General features: G+C 39.7%; 1 protein-coding gene across 3 annotated transcripts in view; it reads right to left on the bottom strand.

Moving 5' to 3' along the window:
- The window catches only part of LOC128885020 (WD repeat-containing protein 47), a 93196-nt gene that overhangs the window by 10584 nt on the left and 69613 nt on the right, over positions 1 to 12999 (bottom strand). For all 3 annotated transcript variants that reach the window (XM_054138759.1, XM_054138757.1, XM_054138758.1), the window contains exon 7: positions 3819 to 4015. In XM_054138759.1, the coding sequence (XP_053994734.1) occupies positions 3819 to 4015 (197 nt within the window). The remainder of the gene's footprint in view (positions 1 to 3818; positions 4016 to 12999) is intronic.

The raw sequence follows: 12999 nt of genomic DNA, 5'->3' as shown, positions 1-12999 counted from the left end.
AATAAACAAAAACACGTTCTGCGACAGTCTAACGCATCATCGAGTGAAACGAGGTCGAAACAGCTCCGATCGAGGCGCGGTTCTCAATGGTCGTCTCCTGTAACGAGAATCCTCGTTGTCATTCATCGCGGCCGGCAATTTTCGTTAATTCTCCTTTTTCGAAAGTTGACAGGTAAGAGTGCGAACGTTGCCAAGAAGCAATATAGCGAAGGGGGCCGGGGTGATACAGTTCTGCGAAACGTTTCGCGACAAATGAAGAGCCACTCTTTCGCTTATCAATCACTCGCTGTCACGTCGCTGAGCGTTTATCGCGTTCCACGGGGCCAATTTACACGGGAACCGAGTGAAACGGTTGTCGTTGCACACTCGACGAGTGGGCGAGCAGAAAGCACGAATTCCTTGGCAGGTAAGCCCGAAACGGCGGACCACTGGCAGCTTGAGCTCGTCCCACTCGCTGGACGCAGTCCATTCCACGTCAAATCGATCACTGCTTGCTATCGAGGTAAGGAATTTTGGTGCAATTGATATATGATGTAGCTCAAGGAAAATTGGGGGGAGTTTATGTAATCGTTTTGCTGGTTTCGCATTTGTTTTAGAAATACGATACTTTCTGTTCGTACGAGACGTAAAAAAAAGATAGGAAATTTAATTCGATGTCTTGTATTTTACAAATTTGAGATTCGTAAAAAAGAAGTATATACATGTTGAATTGAGTAATCTCCTTTTCAAAGTCGGTTAAAAATGATAACTTAAACCCCTCTTAATTATACATGCACTACGTTATATTTCAATTTCATAACAATCCCTGATGGTGATCGCAAGAGGTGATCGATTTGCCGTGGAATGATCCAGGTCTGCTGGTGAATTGGATAGGCACAGTCGAATCAATTGATTACTCGACGCTTTCGTTAGTAGTTTCTCCAACAATTCTAATCGCTGACAAGGTAAGATTATTTTCTATAAAAATACTCGTGTCGATCTTTCTTGTCACGTTCAAGGAAAAAAAACCGATCGTTCCGGCGATCGACTCCACGAAGGTTGCCATTAAGTGCTTGTAGGTTCGATCTACTCGACAAAACAAGCCCAATGATCGTAATTGAGCTACTTGGCATTTTAATCACCGAGTTTGCAGAAATCATTTCCTGCAATTTACGACGTCGAACAGTTGAAATTCGTGTAGCTTACGCGGTAGCTATTATTCTCCATTGCTTTGAAACATCAGGCTGACGATGAAAAGAATTTTTATCGATAATATAATAATTCTACGAGTAGGAAAGAGCGTATGACTAGAAACAATTGTTTAATCTATTAATACTCGCGATTCTCGTTGATTCTAATCGCGTTAAGTAATTTAAATTACATGTTTCGTAACCTTTGGTTTTTGTAAAGCGTTTGGTGTAATAATATGCATTTACATTTGATTGAATAATCCCAGCTTGACTTTCTAGGGACTGCGTGCAAGTTGACTCAACAAATTAGACTGTACTTTTTCATTCCGAATTCCGAGTTACGTTGGATGGTACCTTTGTTGAAAATTGCAGCGATTCAAATCATAAATCTACCCTGTTCCGCCGTAATCCGACGTTCAGGACTTTCACCTAGATACAAATATTAATTTTACGCGTTGGAAAGCGCGTCACGTTGATTTTTACCGGTCGTAAAAACAGGAATCATGTGCAATTCCAACAGGGACACAAAATTTCTCAATCATTTATCATTTCGTGCCAGAACCGTCTCGATCTCATACATCAAGTTATTGTAGCCAATGTTACGTGAAATGTAAAAACTACCTCCCCTTTTCATATAATCCTAACATTAGCGTATTATTTATCATCATTTACGAACAATTTAATTCTAATTTTCGTTAAATCTATTTATTATTCTTTTCCTTTTCCCATTTGCATATTTTATTATTTTTCAGTTTCCCATTTTGATACGTCATACTTCGTTTTAAGTTCTCGATTCATTCACAGCTTGCGTTGATGTAAACTCAACGAAAGCCGCCGAGCCAGGTTCATTAACACAAGTTGACGCCTTATCGAGTATCGCGCATGAAAAGAAATCGCGTTACTTGGGAACAGAATTAATGGCCAGCAAAGTGCATCCACGGGGATGATGACTTCACGGTTCGGAGTTAACATCGCCTGAAACCTGTTTAAGATAACAAAGAGAAAGATGGTATCGTGGAATCGCGGTGGCGGGTAATAAAAGAATCGCGTGGAGCATTCGTACACGTTCGCATACTCGCCTGCACACGTACACTAGTGTGTGCATACACTGGCCGGGAATTTAGGAATGCTCCGTTTGGTATGAAGGCCTTCGCCGTTCGTTAAGTCAGCACGCTTGCGTAAAATTAGTCCACTCGACGCAAAACGTGCCTCGACACCACAGTTGGCCAATAATCGTAATCGTTAATAGAATAATCTTCACTGAGATTGATCGTGAAACTCCAAGAATTACGAAAAGGATATATGAAATGTTAAAGCATGAAACTGCGCAAAGACGCAAGTTGAAAATATGGCGGAAAACAAGAGCTTGACTCACTGATGTGACACGTCAATGCCAGGCAGAGAAAACTCGATGGTTCATGTTTAATTGAAAAACCAGTGTTCAGTTTATAATAATTATTAAATATCAGAAATAAATCAGTCGCGCAATTCAACTATGTACTTGAGAATTCTATCTGAGTAAAATATCGACGATTATTATCGTCCAATTATTAGTTTAATGTAATCATGTCTATAAATAAATAAATAAAACACAATTTATTGCGACAAGCTTTTCAACGCATCAAGTAAAAAAAAATGGCGACTTCTCGAACATAGGACATCTGATAATAACTGCTGAACGTGTTCACAGTCGGCATAAATTTTCACGTCGCTCAACATCATATTTTCAATTCCAATTGATAATTAATGCTTTCTACGTATCGTGGATTTTTATTACGACAGAAAGTTTCCATTTAAACGACGGGGCAGGACATTTATGCGTACGAGACTCAACGATGCCAATTTTCAACTATAAACTCGTCCGACCTACTTATCACGCGGATTGTACGCGTCACGTGCAATCCAGTAAATTTACTTATAAAGTAATAAAGGAGAAAGGAAAATAAAGTAAGTGCTTTTAATTGACGGTGTTTGAAACTGAGTCGAACGTATTGCAGCGTATTCGCGTACCGGTACTGTAATGAACAGCAACACCGATTCACGTATACGTGCGTAAACAGGCATAAGTGTGTAAACGTAGAAGATATAACGTGTAAAATATAAAGTTAGGCAGACATATTTAGACACGGTATTATATAGTTATAGTATGTTTCTTTATACCTTCGTTAATTATGATATCAATAAAGTTTTCCTCTGAAAGCAACTAAACTTATATTTTACTGCCTGGATCAATAAATCAACGAGCATAGAAACACTATGGTGCCAGAATATTAAACCTGCGATATTTCAATGCTATCGAATCAAATGTTAAAGCATGAAACTGTGCTGCATAAAGATGCAAGTAAAAAATACGGCAGAAAAACAAGAGCATGACTCACTGATTCGACACCTCAATGCCAGAGCAGAGAAAACTCGATGGTTAGAATTTAATTGAAAAAGCGTGAATGATATTAAAATCTATGGTGCGTAGCAAAATCGAGTCGGTGAGAGGTAGACAGCTATAAATATTCAATGCGCATAAATATTCTAAAACAGGTAAAATTAACACAAAGTGGCACCTTGATGTTCTCAGATTGTAGGTGTCTTTTTATATTCTCAAATTTAAATGCATAAAATCTACGGAGAAATAAAAATGCCCGAGATTGTTACCTGACATCGTGAAGCTTTGGATAGGCGCATATTCGGAGGGTTTTAGAATTCGATCCCACGGCGTAGAGTTTTCCATGGGGGTGGAATTCGGCGCATCGAACCGCCTGCACGTCCTCGAGAGCCGTGACAGGAACGAATCTTGGTCTCCCGCCATTACTGCTCCCGTTGCTGACGTCCAGATCAGGCTTTGGTTCTTGCTGGAAACGAGAAAGAAAACCGACCAGATCATTACTTCATTCCGCATCGATGGGCAAACGGGCTTGGTGTTCGCATTTAAAATTTAGCAGCGAGTAACGACCCTTCAGGGTCCGAAGAAAATGTGGGGGAACCGATAAGATCGACGACGAGATCATAAATGTCAGCTGGATAACAATCTGTCTTCCGGCTACACTCTGATAGAACTAACACCATTAATAATCCCCATTCCTATGCTTTTCCTTTTTATTGAACGCTACTAATGCTCTGTCGGCTACTGATGCAATTATCCAAATTCCTAGTTGCCTCTCGAATATTCGTAGATCGATAAGAGCTATCCCAGGATCAATGATGGATGGGCGTTGATATCTGGCTGTACGAGTTAACATAATTTATTGAATTAAAATTAACCAACGACAAGCGGCGCTATAATTAACTTCCTGGGTTTACTCAGACCATGTTCGAGTTTTAACGACCATGCTCGAAAATGTTAACAAGGTATTACCGTCCACGGAGAGTTACGGTTTTTGCTCTTTCGGCTGTTTTCTGCGTTTCAATGCAGCAGTAAATTGAAACAAAGTTTACGCACTTAATGAGGAAAGCGTGCGATTACGATAACTTTCGTTGGCAAAAACATGCTCGCTATCTTTCGGAACATTTCACTTTTAAACCGGCTCGCGCTCCATTAAGCCCACGAATGGCGACCACTTTGACCCCTTCGTGGGTTTTACGTAATAAAAGTCACACGGTTTAGGGTAATTCTTATTCTGCGAGCCAGTTCGTTCTCGGTAAGACGACGAAAACTTGGGTGGAATTAGAAAGTCGGACCTTGAAACGATTTCTAACGACTCTCTTCTGCGCGCAATCATAAAATTTATTTGTATGCTAATGTTAGAAGAAGCTTCCTGGCTCGCGGCGTTTTGTTGTTCAAAGGAGCGCTCACAATATACTTTCGACCCCATTAAGGGGAGTTTCTACGTACGTATTCTTTTTTATCGTCAGAGGTGAAAAATATTATTTCTATTGCGTTGGATTTTAAATGGTTACAAATTTTATTTTTATAACGTCGGTATAACAGTTATTATTCGATATTACTCGATTATAGTTATTAGATGCCTGTGTAGCCTAAACGAATGAAAATCGTGTTCAGTATTCTCAAAATATTTTTAATTCGAAGAATTTACTCTCCACGCGTTACGTGATCTCTTTAAATTATTTTTACGCCACGGAACGATACACCACTGTGGCAACCGCGACCATGATTGCAAGAGGTGTGCAAGCGAGAACGTTCAGGCAAGAATAACGCAAGATAAACGAATTTTCCTCGCGCTTTTTCCTAAGGAAATCGAGGGCGCCCTGGGATTATTTCGTGACTCGACTTGCACAACGCTTCGCGCGCCTCGCTACGCTTTTACTTTCGAGTTCCTCGAGTTCTTCGTCCGGGGTCCCGATTATCTCGACGGGGAAATTAGCAAACCAAATGAGGACCGAAGTTAGTTTGTTGTCGATGTTTTTGTTGATCTCTTCTTGGTAAATAACTTTTCGCATTTTGTGCCGCGATATTGGATCCGCCATTGTGAATTTCTAAATTCTGTTTTCAGATTTGAAATCAGCGACCCCAAAAACCCCCGGATACCAAATTTCATCAAAATCGTTCAAAAGGAGAAAAAGATAGACTTATATTTCTTCTAAAGAATTTGGAGGGGTTTTCCAATCAGGAAATACTACAATGTTTACTACTAATTCTCGGAATTTTAGGGGTGTTCCTTCCAAGAAGTGCGCTCCCTTATGTCTACTACTATTTCTGGGAATTGAAACGGCCTTGCAAGGTCGCCGGATCAATACATGTATATAGGTACACAATGTACCTATTAAATAGGAAACTTTGAAATGTTATAGCTCAGCGTAGAACTGTCTGATTTGATTTTTACAAAATGCAAATTAAAGGGCGGAAAATCTACTATTTAATAGATAAGCATATTGATTATTAAATACTCTTAAACAATTGTTTTTTTTATGAAAATGGATGTGACTTTGATGCGTCGTACCTCGGCATGGAATCGTCCGATTTGATTCTAAAGAAATGCAAATTGGAGAGCGGAATTTCTACTACCTGATACAAACGGTGAGTGAACTCAAGTGTTACGACAGCGTAATCTGGCTTCTCCTCAATTAGGGTACTGGTTTCCGATTCTTCCAGTCCCTTCCAGTCCCTCTTTTATAATTCCAGTTTTCATACAGAAAAGCGTTGTTTGTATTCTAAGACAATTCTCAGCCTGTCTGTGAATCCTCCGTGTCGCAATTAATCCTTTCTCCTCCTCGCGGAGTAAATTACACGTTTAACTGTGACAATAAATTATTCTCTGGGCAGAGAAAATTGCGCATTACAGTAATTATCCAATCTGACAGAAGAATCTGTGAATCGCACTCTGGAAAATCAGATTCCACAAACTTGCTTAATTTTTGTCGACGTTGATGTAGCATTTACTATTCAAAGTATTATATCAACGATAAATAAATCATCCAACTTGAGCGATTCAATTCCCATGTTTCTCTTCGCGAAAGCCCAAGTATAGCTTTTAGCGAAATTTTAGTGGCGATCTCGCGGAAATAAAATCGACAGTGCGACGAAATGGCCGATGATTCAGAATGGAACGTCTCGTCGTTTTACGAGTGAGAACGGGGTCGCCAGAAGTATCGACCGTCGCGTCGATCCGTCTCGACGATTTAACTTCACGGAAATTTCATCGTTTGGCTTTCTTTCAGGCGGATTAACGAACCGGAAACAACTCTATGGCGAGCCATCAGAAATGAGCGATAAAATTTCAAAAGATCCAGGAGAAGCCTAGTTTTATCGACGGGTCGGAGAACTCACGAATTATTGGCAGTTTCTTTTAATTGTTTCCATGGGTCGAACGACTTTACTGGAAACGAGAGAAACGAGAGAGTGCGCAGCGTGAACATCGCACGGTATACGATTCTAAAACTAATTTGTCTAATTGAAATGGTCGAACGTTGTGACTGTGACTGGCAAACTTGAGATAATTAGAGGGGAAGGTAGAAATATAGGATAACCGTTTTGTTGTTTTTTTTAAACGTAAAGAGATTTTCATAAGGAATGCGCTGTATAAATTTAAATTTTGCAACTCCTATACGATTTGTTCATTTTGAAATACTTGAAGAGAAGAAGACACACGAGCTACCTTCCTAAAGAAAATCCTTAAAGTAATCTTTTCTTTCCTTTCTAGTTCGAGAATGAAATATAATTTATAACTGTTCTCCTTTGTAATAAATGAAGACATTGTACAAAGACTACATCTAAATGACGTAACTGGAATGCTGATGAATCTGAAGCTCTTTTGCAGCCTGGCAGACAAAGTAATTGCTAGAATCTACCAAGGAGAATTTTCTCGTGCTACGAAGGTAAACGTTTCGCGCAATAACCGTGCAATTTGATCGTTCAAGGACCTCCCCCGATGCGTTGTAATTACTCGACACATTTTCCATGCGTGTCAATGCAAGTTAACCGTACGAAGAGTAATAATCTGCCGCAACATGGTCTCCCCGATGCGTTCAAACCCAACGCAAAGATTAACAACATCAGGCCACCGTGGCGCGTGATTCATTGCTTAAGCTTTTCAGTGTCTACAGGAGTTCCCACTCAGAACTGAAAAATGATAGACATTTTTCAAAGCGTTAGATTGAGAATGAGTCATTCGTCTCGATAAGTATTTTTTCCTTTAATAGGAATTTCATTGAACTAGTCAACAATCTTATTTGCCTTTGATTATATCCACGAACATAATTACGAATTAAATTAATTTGATCATCGCTAACGATGTATTAATTCGTGAAATTCTCAATACGTCACATATGATGTTTGAATTCACCTTTTCCCATTTTTTTTTCCTGTATAGAAAGGATTTAATAGATCTTGCGCCCTTTGACCCTCCGAAGATTAGCTACGAACGAAACTCGAGATCGAGTGCTTCTTCGATCCCAGCGTTAAATTTGCCTTTCAAAATAATCGACCTCCGATTACAACGATCGGTAGACAGCAGTCTTCTTGCGAATCTTTAATCGGTAATTTGATTCCAATTGCGTATAAATACAAGATTAAAACGATGATAGCGATTGGTCCCCATTTTCTATGAATAATTTATGTCCGTACAATTATCGAGCAACGAGCAGCACCACGATTGCTATTGCTTTCCATCGAAATTGCTCCAGTGCATCTATTTGCGTTTCTACTACTTTCGATGATAATGTGAACTCGATCTTGGATCACTTTCTACGGCTATCCTCTTATCAACCTTGTTCGTCGGACTCTTCTTGTAACTCATAAACTGTAGGATAATTAACTTGTGAAATTGTAAGAATCTTGGTTGTCTCCGGGCAAACATCTTTCCAAGATAAAAAACGATGCTGAAGAAAGGTGTTTCGAACGCTTCTGCTACCAAAGGGTGTACCGTACGATCGCAGATCTACAGGAAGTCACGAAGGACTTCGATTAGGCATCTTCGAGGAGTGCTCAACGATGCGTGGCTCAATGAAAAACAATTACTGATCAAACAAGCCTTGACCTGCTCGTCAAGCTATCCTCGTATTTTCCTACATTAAAAAAGGCTATTGAAAAGACATCTCACGAGTCGAAACTACCAAACAAACCCCCCAAACTAAGGTATGCTAGCCCTCCTCGAATCAACTTTTGATAGTTTTAAAATTAGCAAATAGCATTAGCAATTTATGGAAGAAGAAAGTTCGTAAATATTACTCCTAGCAATGAAATAGTGCATTTTTTTCTATTTTGTATTCCGTTTTGGCGCGACGCAATAAAGACGTTGGATAAGCGAACAAAATAAACACATAAATTTACAATGTCGCCTCGCGAAGTGAAATCGCGACATTGGAATTTCCCAGTCGGAAAGCATCGAGACGATACTATCGATCGGCGCTTTCCTTCGACATCCGTCGCCAGCATGGAACTGGAACGCTCGAAATCAGCTTGCCTACGCAATTGGGCGTTGAAATTTTCACTCTTTACGGCGAACCGGTCGAGCTGAACTCCTCTCTGACGTAGGTCCTTTCCCTATCTTACAGGACATCGCCACAATTCGGATGGATAAGATCATCGTGAACCTCTGAATTGATCTCAGATTACTCAGTTTCTTTGCTGATTTTATTTATGCACGCTATAAGCAAATTACCACATCAGGTCCACAATTAGAAGCGAAAAATTGGAAACGAAAAATAAGTACTGGACTTAATTAAGAAATTTCAGTACATAATACGTTCTGGTTTCTACAAATCCTCGAATTCACGTTGATTTTATAACCGAGAATATGCACCCTATAAGCAAACTACCGCATCAGGTTCAAAATTAGAAAAAACGAAAAATAAGCACTGCAATAAATTAAGAAATTTCAGAACAGAATACGTTCTGGTTTCTACAAATCATCGAATTCACGTTGATTTTATAACCTGCACGAAGAAAATCGTGTAAAGTTAGAACTATCAGTGTACCTCCAATCTATGAATCATATGCACAGAGTAAAGATCCATTCAACCATCGTTTTTTCTAATAACAATTTGTTCGATCGTCGAGGACTCCCGACAGAGTTCTATAAATGTAAACGATGATCAAGTATCATATTCATCATGCAAAGTCCTGGCGAAATCAGTGATGGCGCGGATCTGGGTTGCGGCACACTTTTTCGGTCGCTGGCGTTGTTTCAGGAACTCGAGGACTCGAGTGTGGACGCTGCTTAAGACCTCCGTGGACCACCGAGACATTCGAGAAGCAGAAACTTTCAAAACGCCTGCAACGAATGTCACCGTTCCTCTTTACGGATTTAATTATTTTGCTTCATAATTCAATTCTCCATATTTTGTATTAACATACGTGTGCTTAAACTCATGCTTGTTCTTGACTACTTCTCTTTCTTAATTGGTTCTGCCATTGTCCATTCGCACTCCAAGAGATATGCAATTACAAAGGAACGCTTGTATGACAGATGTCAGGCGTTATCGGACACATTTTCGCAGGTGTCTGCCTTTCAAGGTGGTTGTTAACTCTCGGTGAAAAAATAATATTCGCCTAGCACACCTGACCACCGGTGACATTTTTCGTTCGACGTTCGAAACAAGTTTCGCGTTGTCTACTAATTCTGGGTTGTGACGTACGAAATGTCCGTACTTTTAAGGTGATATAAAAATGACTTGGATTGCATGCATTGCGCTGAACGCTTCGTTGAACTCGCGATGAATTCACCTTTCGAGTGATTTAGTATCACATACCTGGGACATTGCGTAGGACAAACAATTTATAGACTCACGAATGAGAATAGCACTTAAAGAATTACTTCTTATTAAATTCTACTTTGCTATTCTATGTCGAGTGAAACTCGACAGAACCGTACTGAAATCAGAAAGACCGCAAAGGTTTAAATCTTGCAAATGAATAAAGTAAATGAACCCTGATAATTAAAATCAAATTCCTGACAATTGACATGCATTATCTGCATGACTTTCAGGTTTTATCTTTCGTATGAATTGTAACGTAACTTTTGGACTGCTATCGGTTGATTAAAATGTACCAAGGGGCAGGAACCAGTTCTGGAGTGTGTCGGAAAAATGGAAAGAAAATAAAGTTAACACTGGAACGCGAAAGCAACGACATTACCGGCGTCGAGGAATTCTACAAGAGGTCACTTGCACCGAACGGGTTCTTATCGCTATCGAACCGGTGCTGAAGTGCACTTTTCTCCGAGGAGCTCGACACACTCGAACGGCAATTTTTCAAAACCAGAGGCCTTTACGCGGCTCGATCACGTAATAGTTCAGACGATTGTATCCTCGGGCGAAAGATGTTACGTTCCAGCTAATATACGCGCATATTCAAGCTGCGAATCAACGCAGCTCTTCTGCACTTTCCACGAGTGGACACGTCTTGAGTGGATCGAATTGGATAGACATATCGACGATTGAATGTATCTGATTAATTTGACATTCGGAGGATCGTGTTTACATTCGTTGAAGATAGAAAATTGTATTTAGTCATTAATCTAGAGGAGTATGCGATGGCATGGGCCTTCAACACGATTATTTACGATCGATACTAGGTTGAGGATTCTATGAACTTATAACATTTGCGTAAATAGAATATAAATCTTAGTTCTGGATCCCATGATTGAAAAACTTCTAGCAAAAACCGAATCCAGATCGTTAATTATGTTCCACGTTCGAGTTCGCCTGCAGTGCATCGTTACAGCATAAAGAGTGCACATCGAGGTGAGCGATTCAACAATTTCGCAAGCAGAAATTAAAAAGTGGATGTATCTTTCTCGCGTTCGCCGTATGTTCACAAAGGACTGTAAACTCAATCGCTCTTGCGCAATCGCTTTTTTTAGCCCTAGCGACCTATGACTTAAGTAGCATTACATTCTATTGAAGGATTCGAGGACTTTTTTCTCTCCTCACTCGACGAAGCAGGAAGTTCCTTCATTTCGCGCCAATCACGAGGAAAGGGAGGAAGGAAAAAAAAGTAAACCGATTACATAGGTGATTGCAAACTGTTGCAATCGGGAGACGTTAATTAAGCACCCTATCGGTGGAAACAAGCGGTATCGTTTCTGGTTTCGACATCAACGATTGCAGAGCGAAATAAAGATGCCTCGAGATTAGCAACTTTTTCTGAAGTCTTGCAGAAAAGTACATCTGAACCAAATTGCAATTTTTTTAGTAGCGACTATAGAAATTTTAACGAATAACTCCTTCGCTTGTGTATCATTTCTTTTTCTTCCTTCTTTTTTTTTTTTCTGTATCTCGTTTCGTTACGATGCAACGAAGACGTTAAGTAAAGTCATTTTACGGATAAAGCCTTCACGAGGCGTTCGCTCGTCCTCGTTTACGTCCTACGATTGCGCAACTCGTGCAATTCACTTTCACCGGAAAAATGCTTTTTCGAAAGTGTCCACATGTTTAATTGCCGCCAGAGACCATCGCTTCGGCTTCGAGAGACTTCGCTGGGACTATAAAATCACGCAGCACGGTTCCATCCATGCGAGTGATCGTCGAAATTAGGGTTGCCGTTTGAAAATTTCTCCTCGTGTTCCTAAAGTGTTATTGCAGTAAACGATGACGTTTTCTCGTGTAATGAATCTATAAGCGACTAATTATGGTCGACGTTGCACGAAATCACCTTTGATGATTTTTTAAGTGGTTCACTAGCATATCGGAAGTAGTGGAACACGATCAGGAACAGATTTTTGCATGGGTGTATCGGTTATGGATTAACGAAGAAGTACAATAAATGAAAATTATTTTAAATGTCACGTAACCTCAACCACGATCACGAATTTTACAATTAGAACTAATAAATGAACTATTCCTCTGGTGGTTCAAGAAATAAAATCGAAAATGTTTGAAATGTTCCATAGATGAGGAAACATAAATGGAGTATCAAGTTCGTCGGAAGCGATCGATAAGCATTGTTCCCCCACAGAAGTGATTTCTTTTTTCTTCGCAATGAATAGGTAACGGTGGATTAACTCGGGGCCAGCAATTGGGAACACTTTCTATCCACAGCCAGCGAAATGACGCTTCATTAACGACAGCTTGTTATTCTCAAAAACGTGCCAATCGATTTCGAGGCACAACGTATAATCTGCCTTCTTAAGGGTTACAGGGAACATTACGAACACGTCGACTAACTGTACCGTCTAATTAAATCGCTCGAGGCGAGCATTCCTCTAATCTTCAATTACCTTAATCTATTGTCGGGGTAACATTAATTTTTAATCAAATGTTGAATTAGAGGTTGATTTTTCCCTTTTATATATGTAAAAACATAACAATAAATTTCACAAAATTCCGAGATTCATCAGTAAGGAAAATGAATAAAATCCCCCTTAAAAAAAATCACAATTTCGTTTAAATGGACTTCATGTAAGCAACGTAATATTTCTTTAAAGAACCAAGACGAGAC

The sequence above is a fragment of the Hylaeus volcanicus genome, chromosome 2 (genome assembly GCF_026283585.1).
Source record: "Hylaeus volcanicus isolate JK05 chromosome 2, UHH_iyHylVolc1.0_haploid, whole genome shotgun sequence".
In the NCBI taxonomy this organism is placed as follows: Eukaryota; Metazoa; Arthropoda; class Insecta; order Hymenoptera; family Colletidae; genus Hylaeus; species Hylaeus volcanicus.
This window is presented reverse-complemented; position numbering and strand designations above follow the sequence as displayed.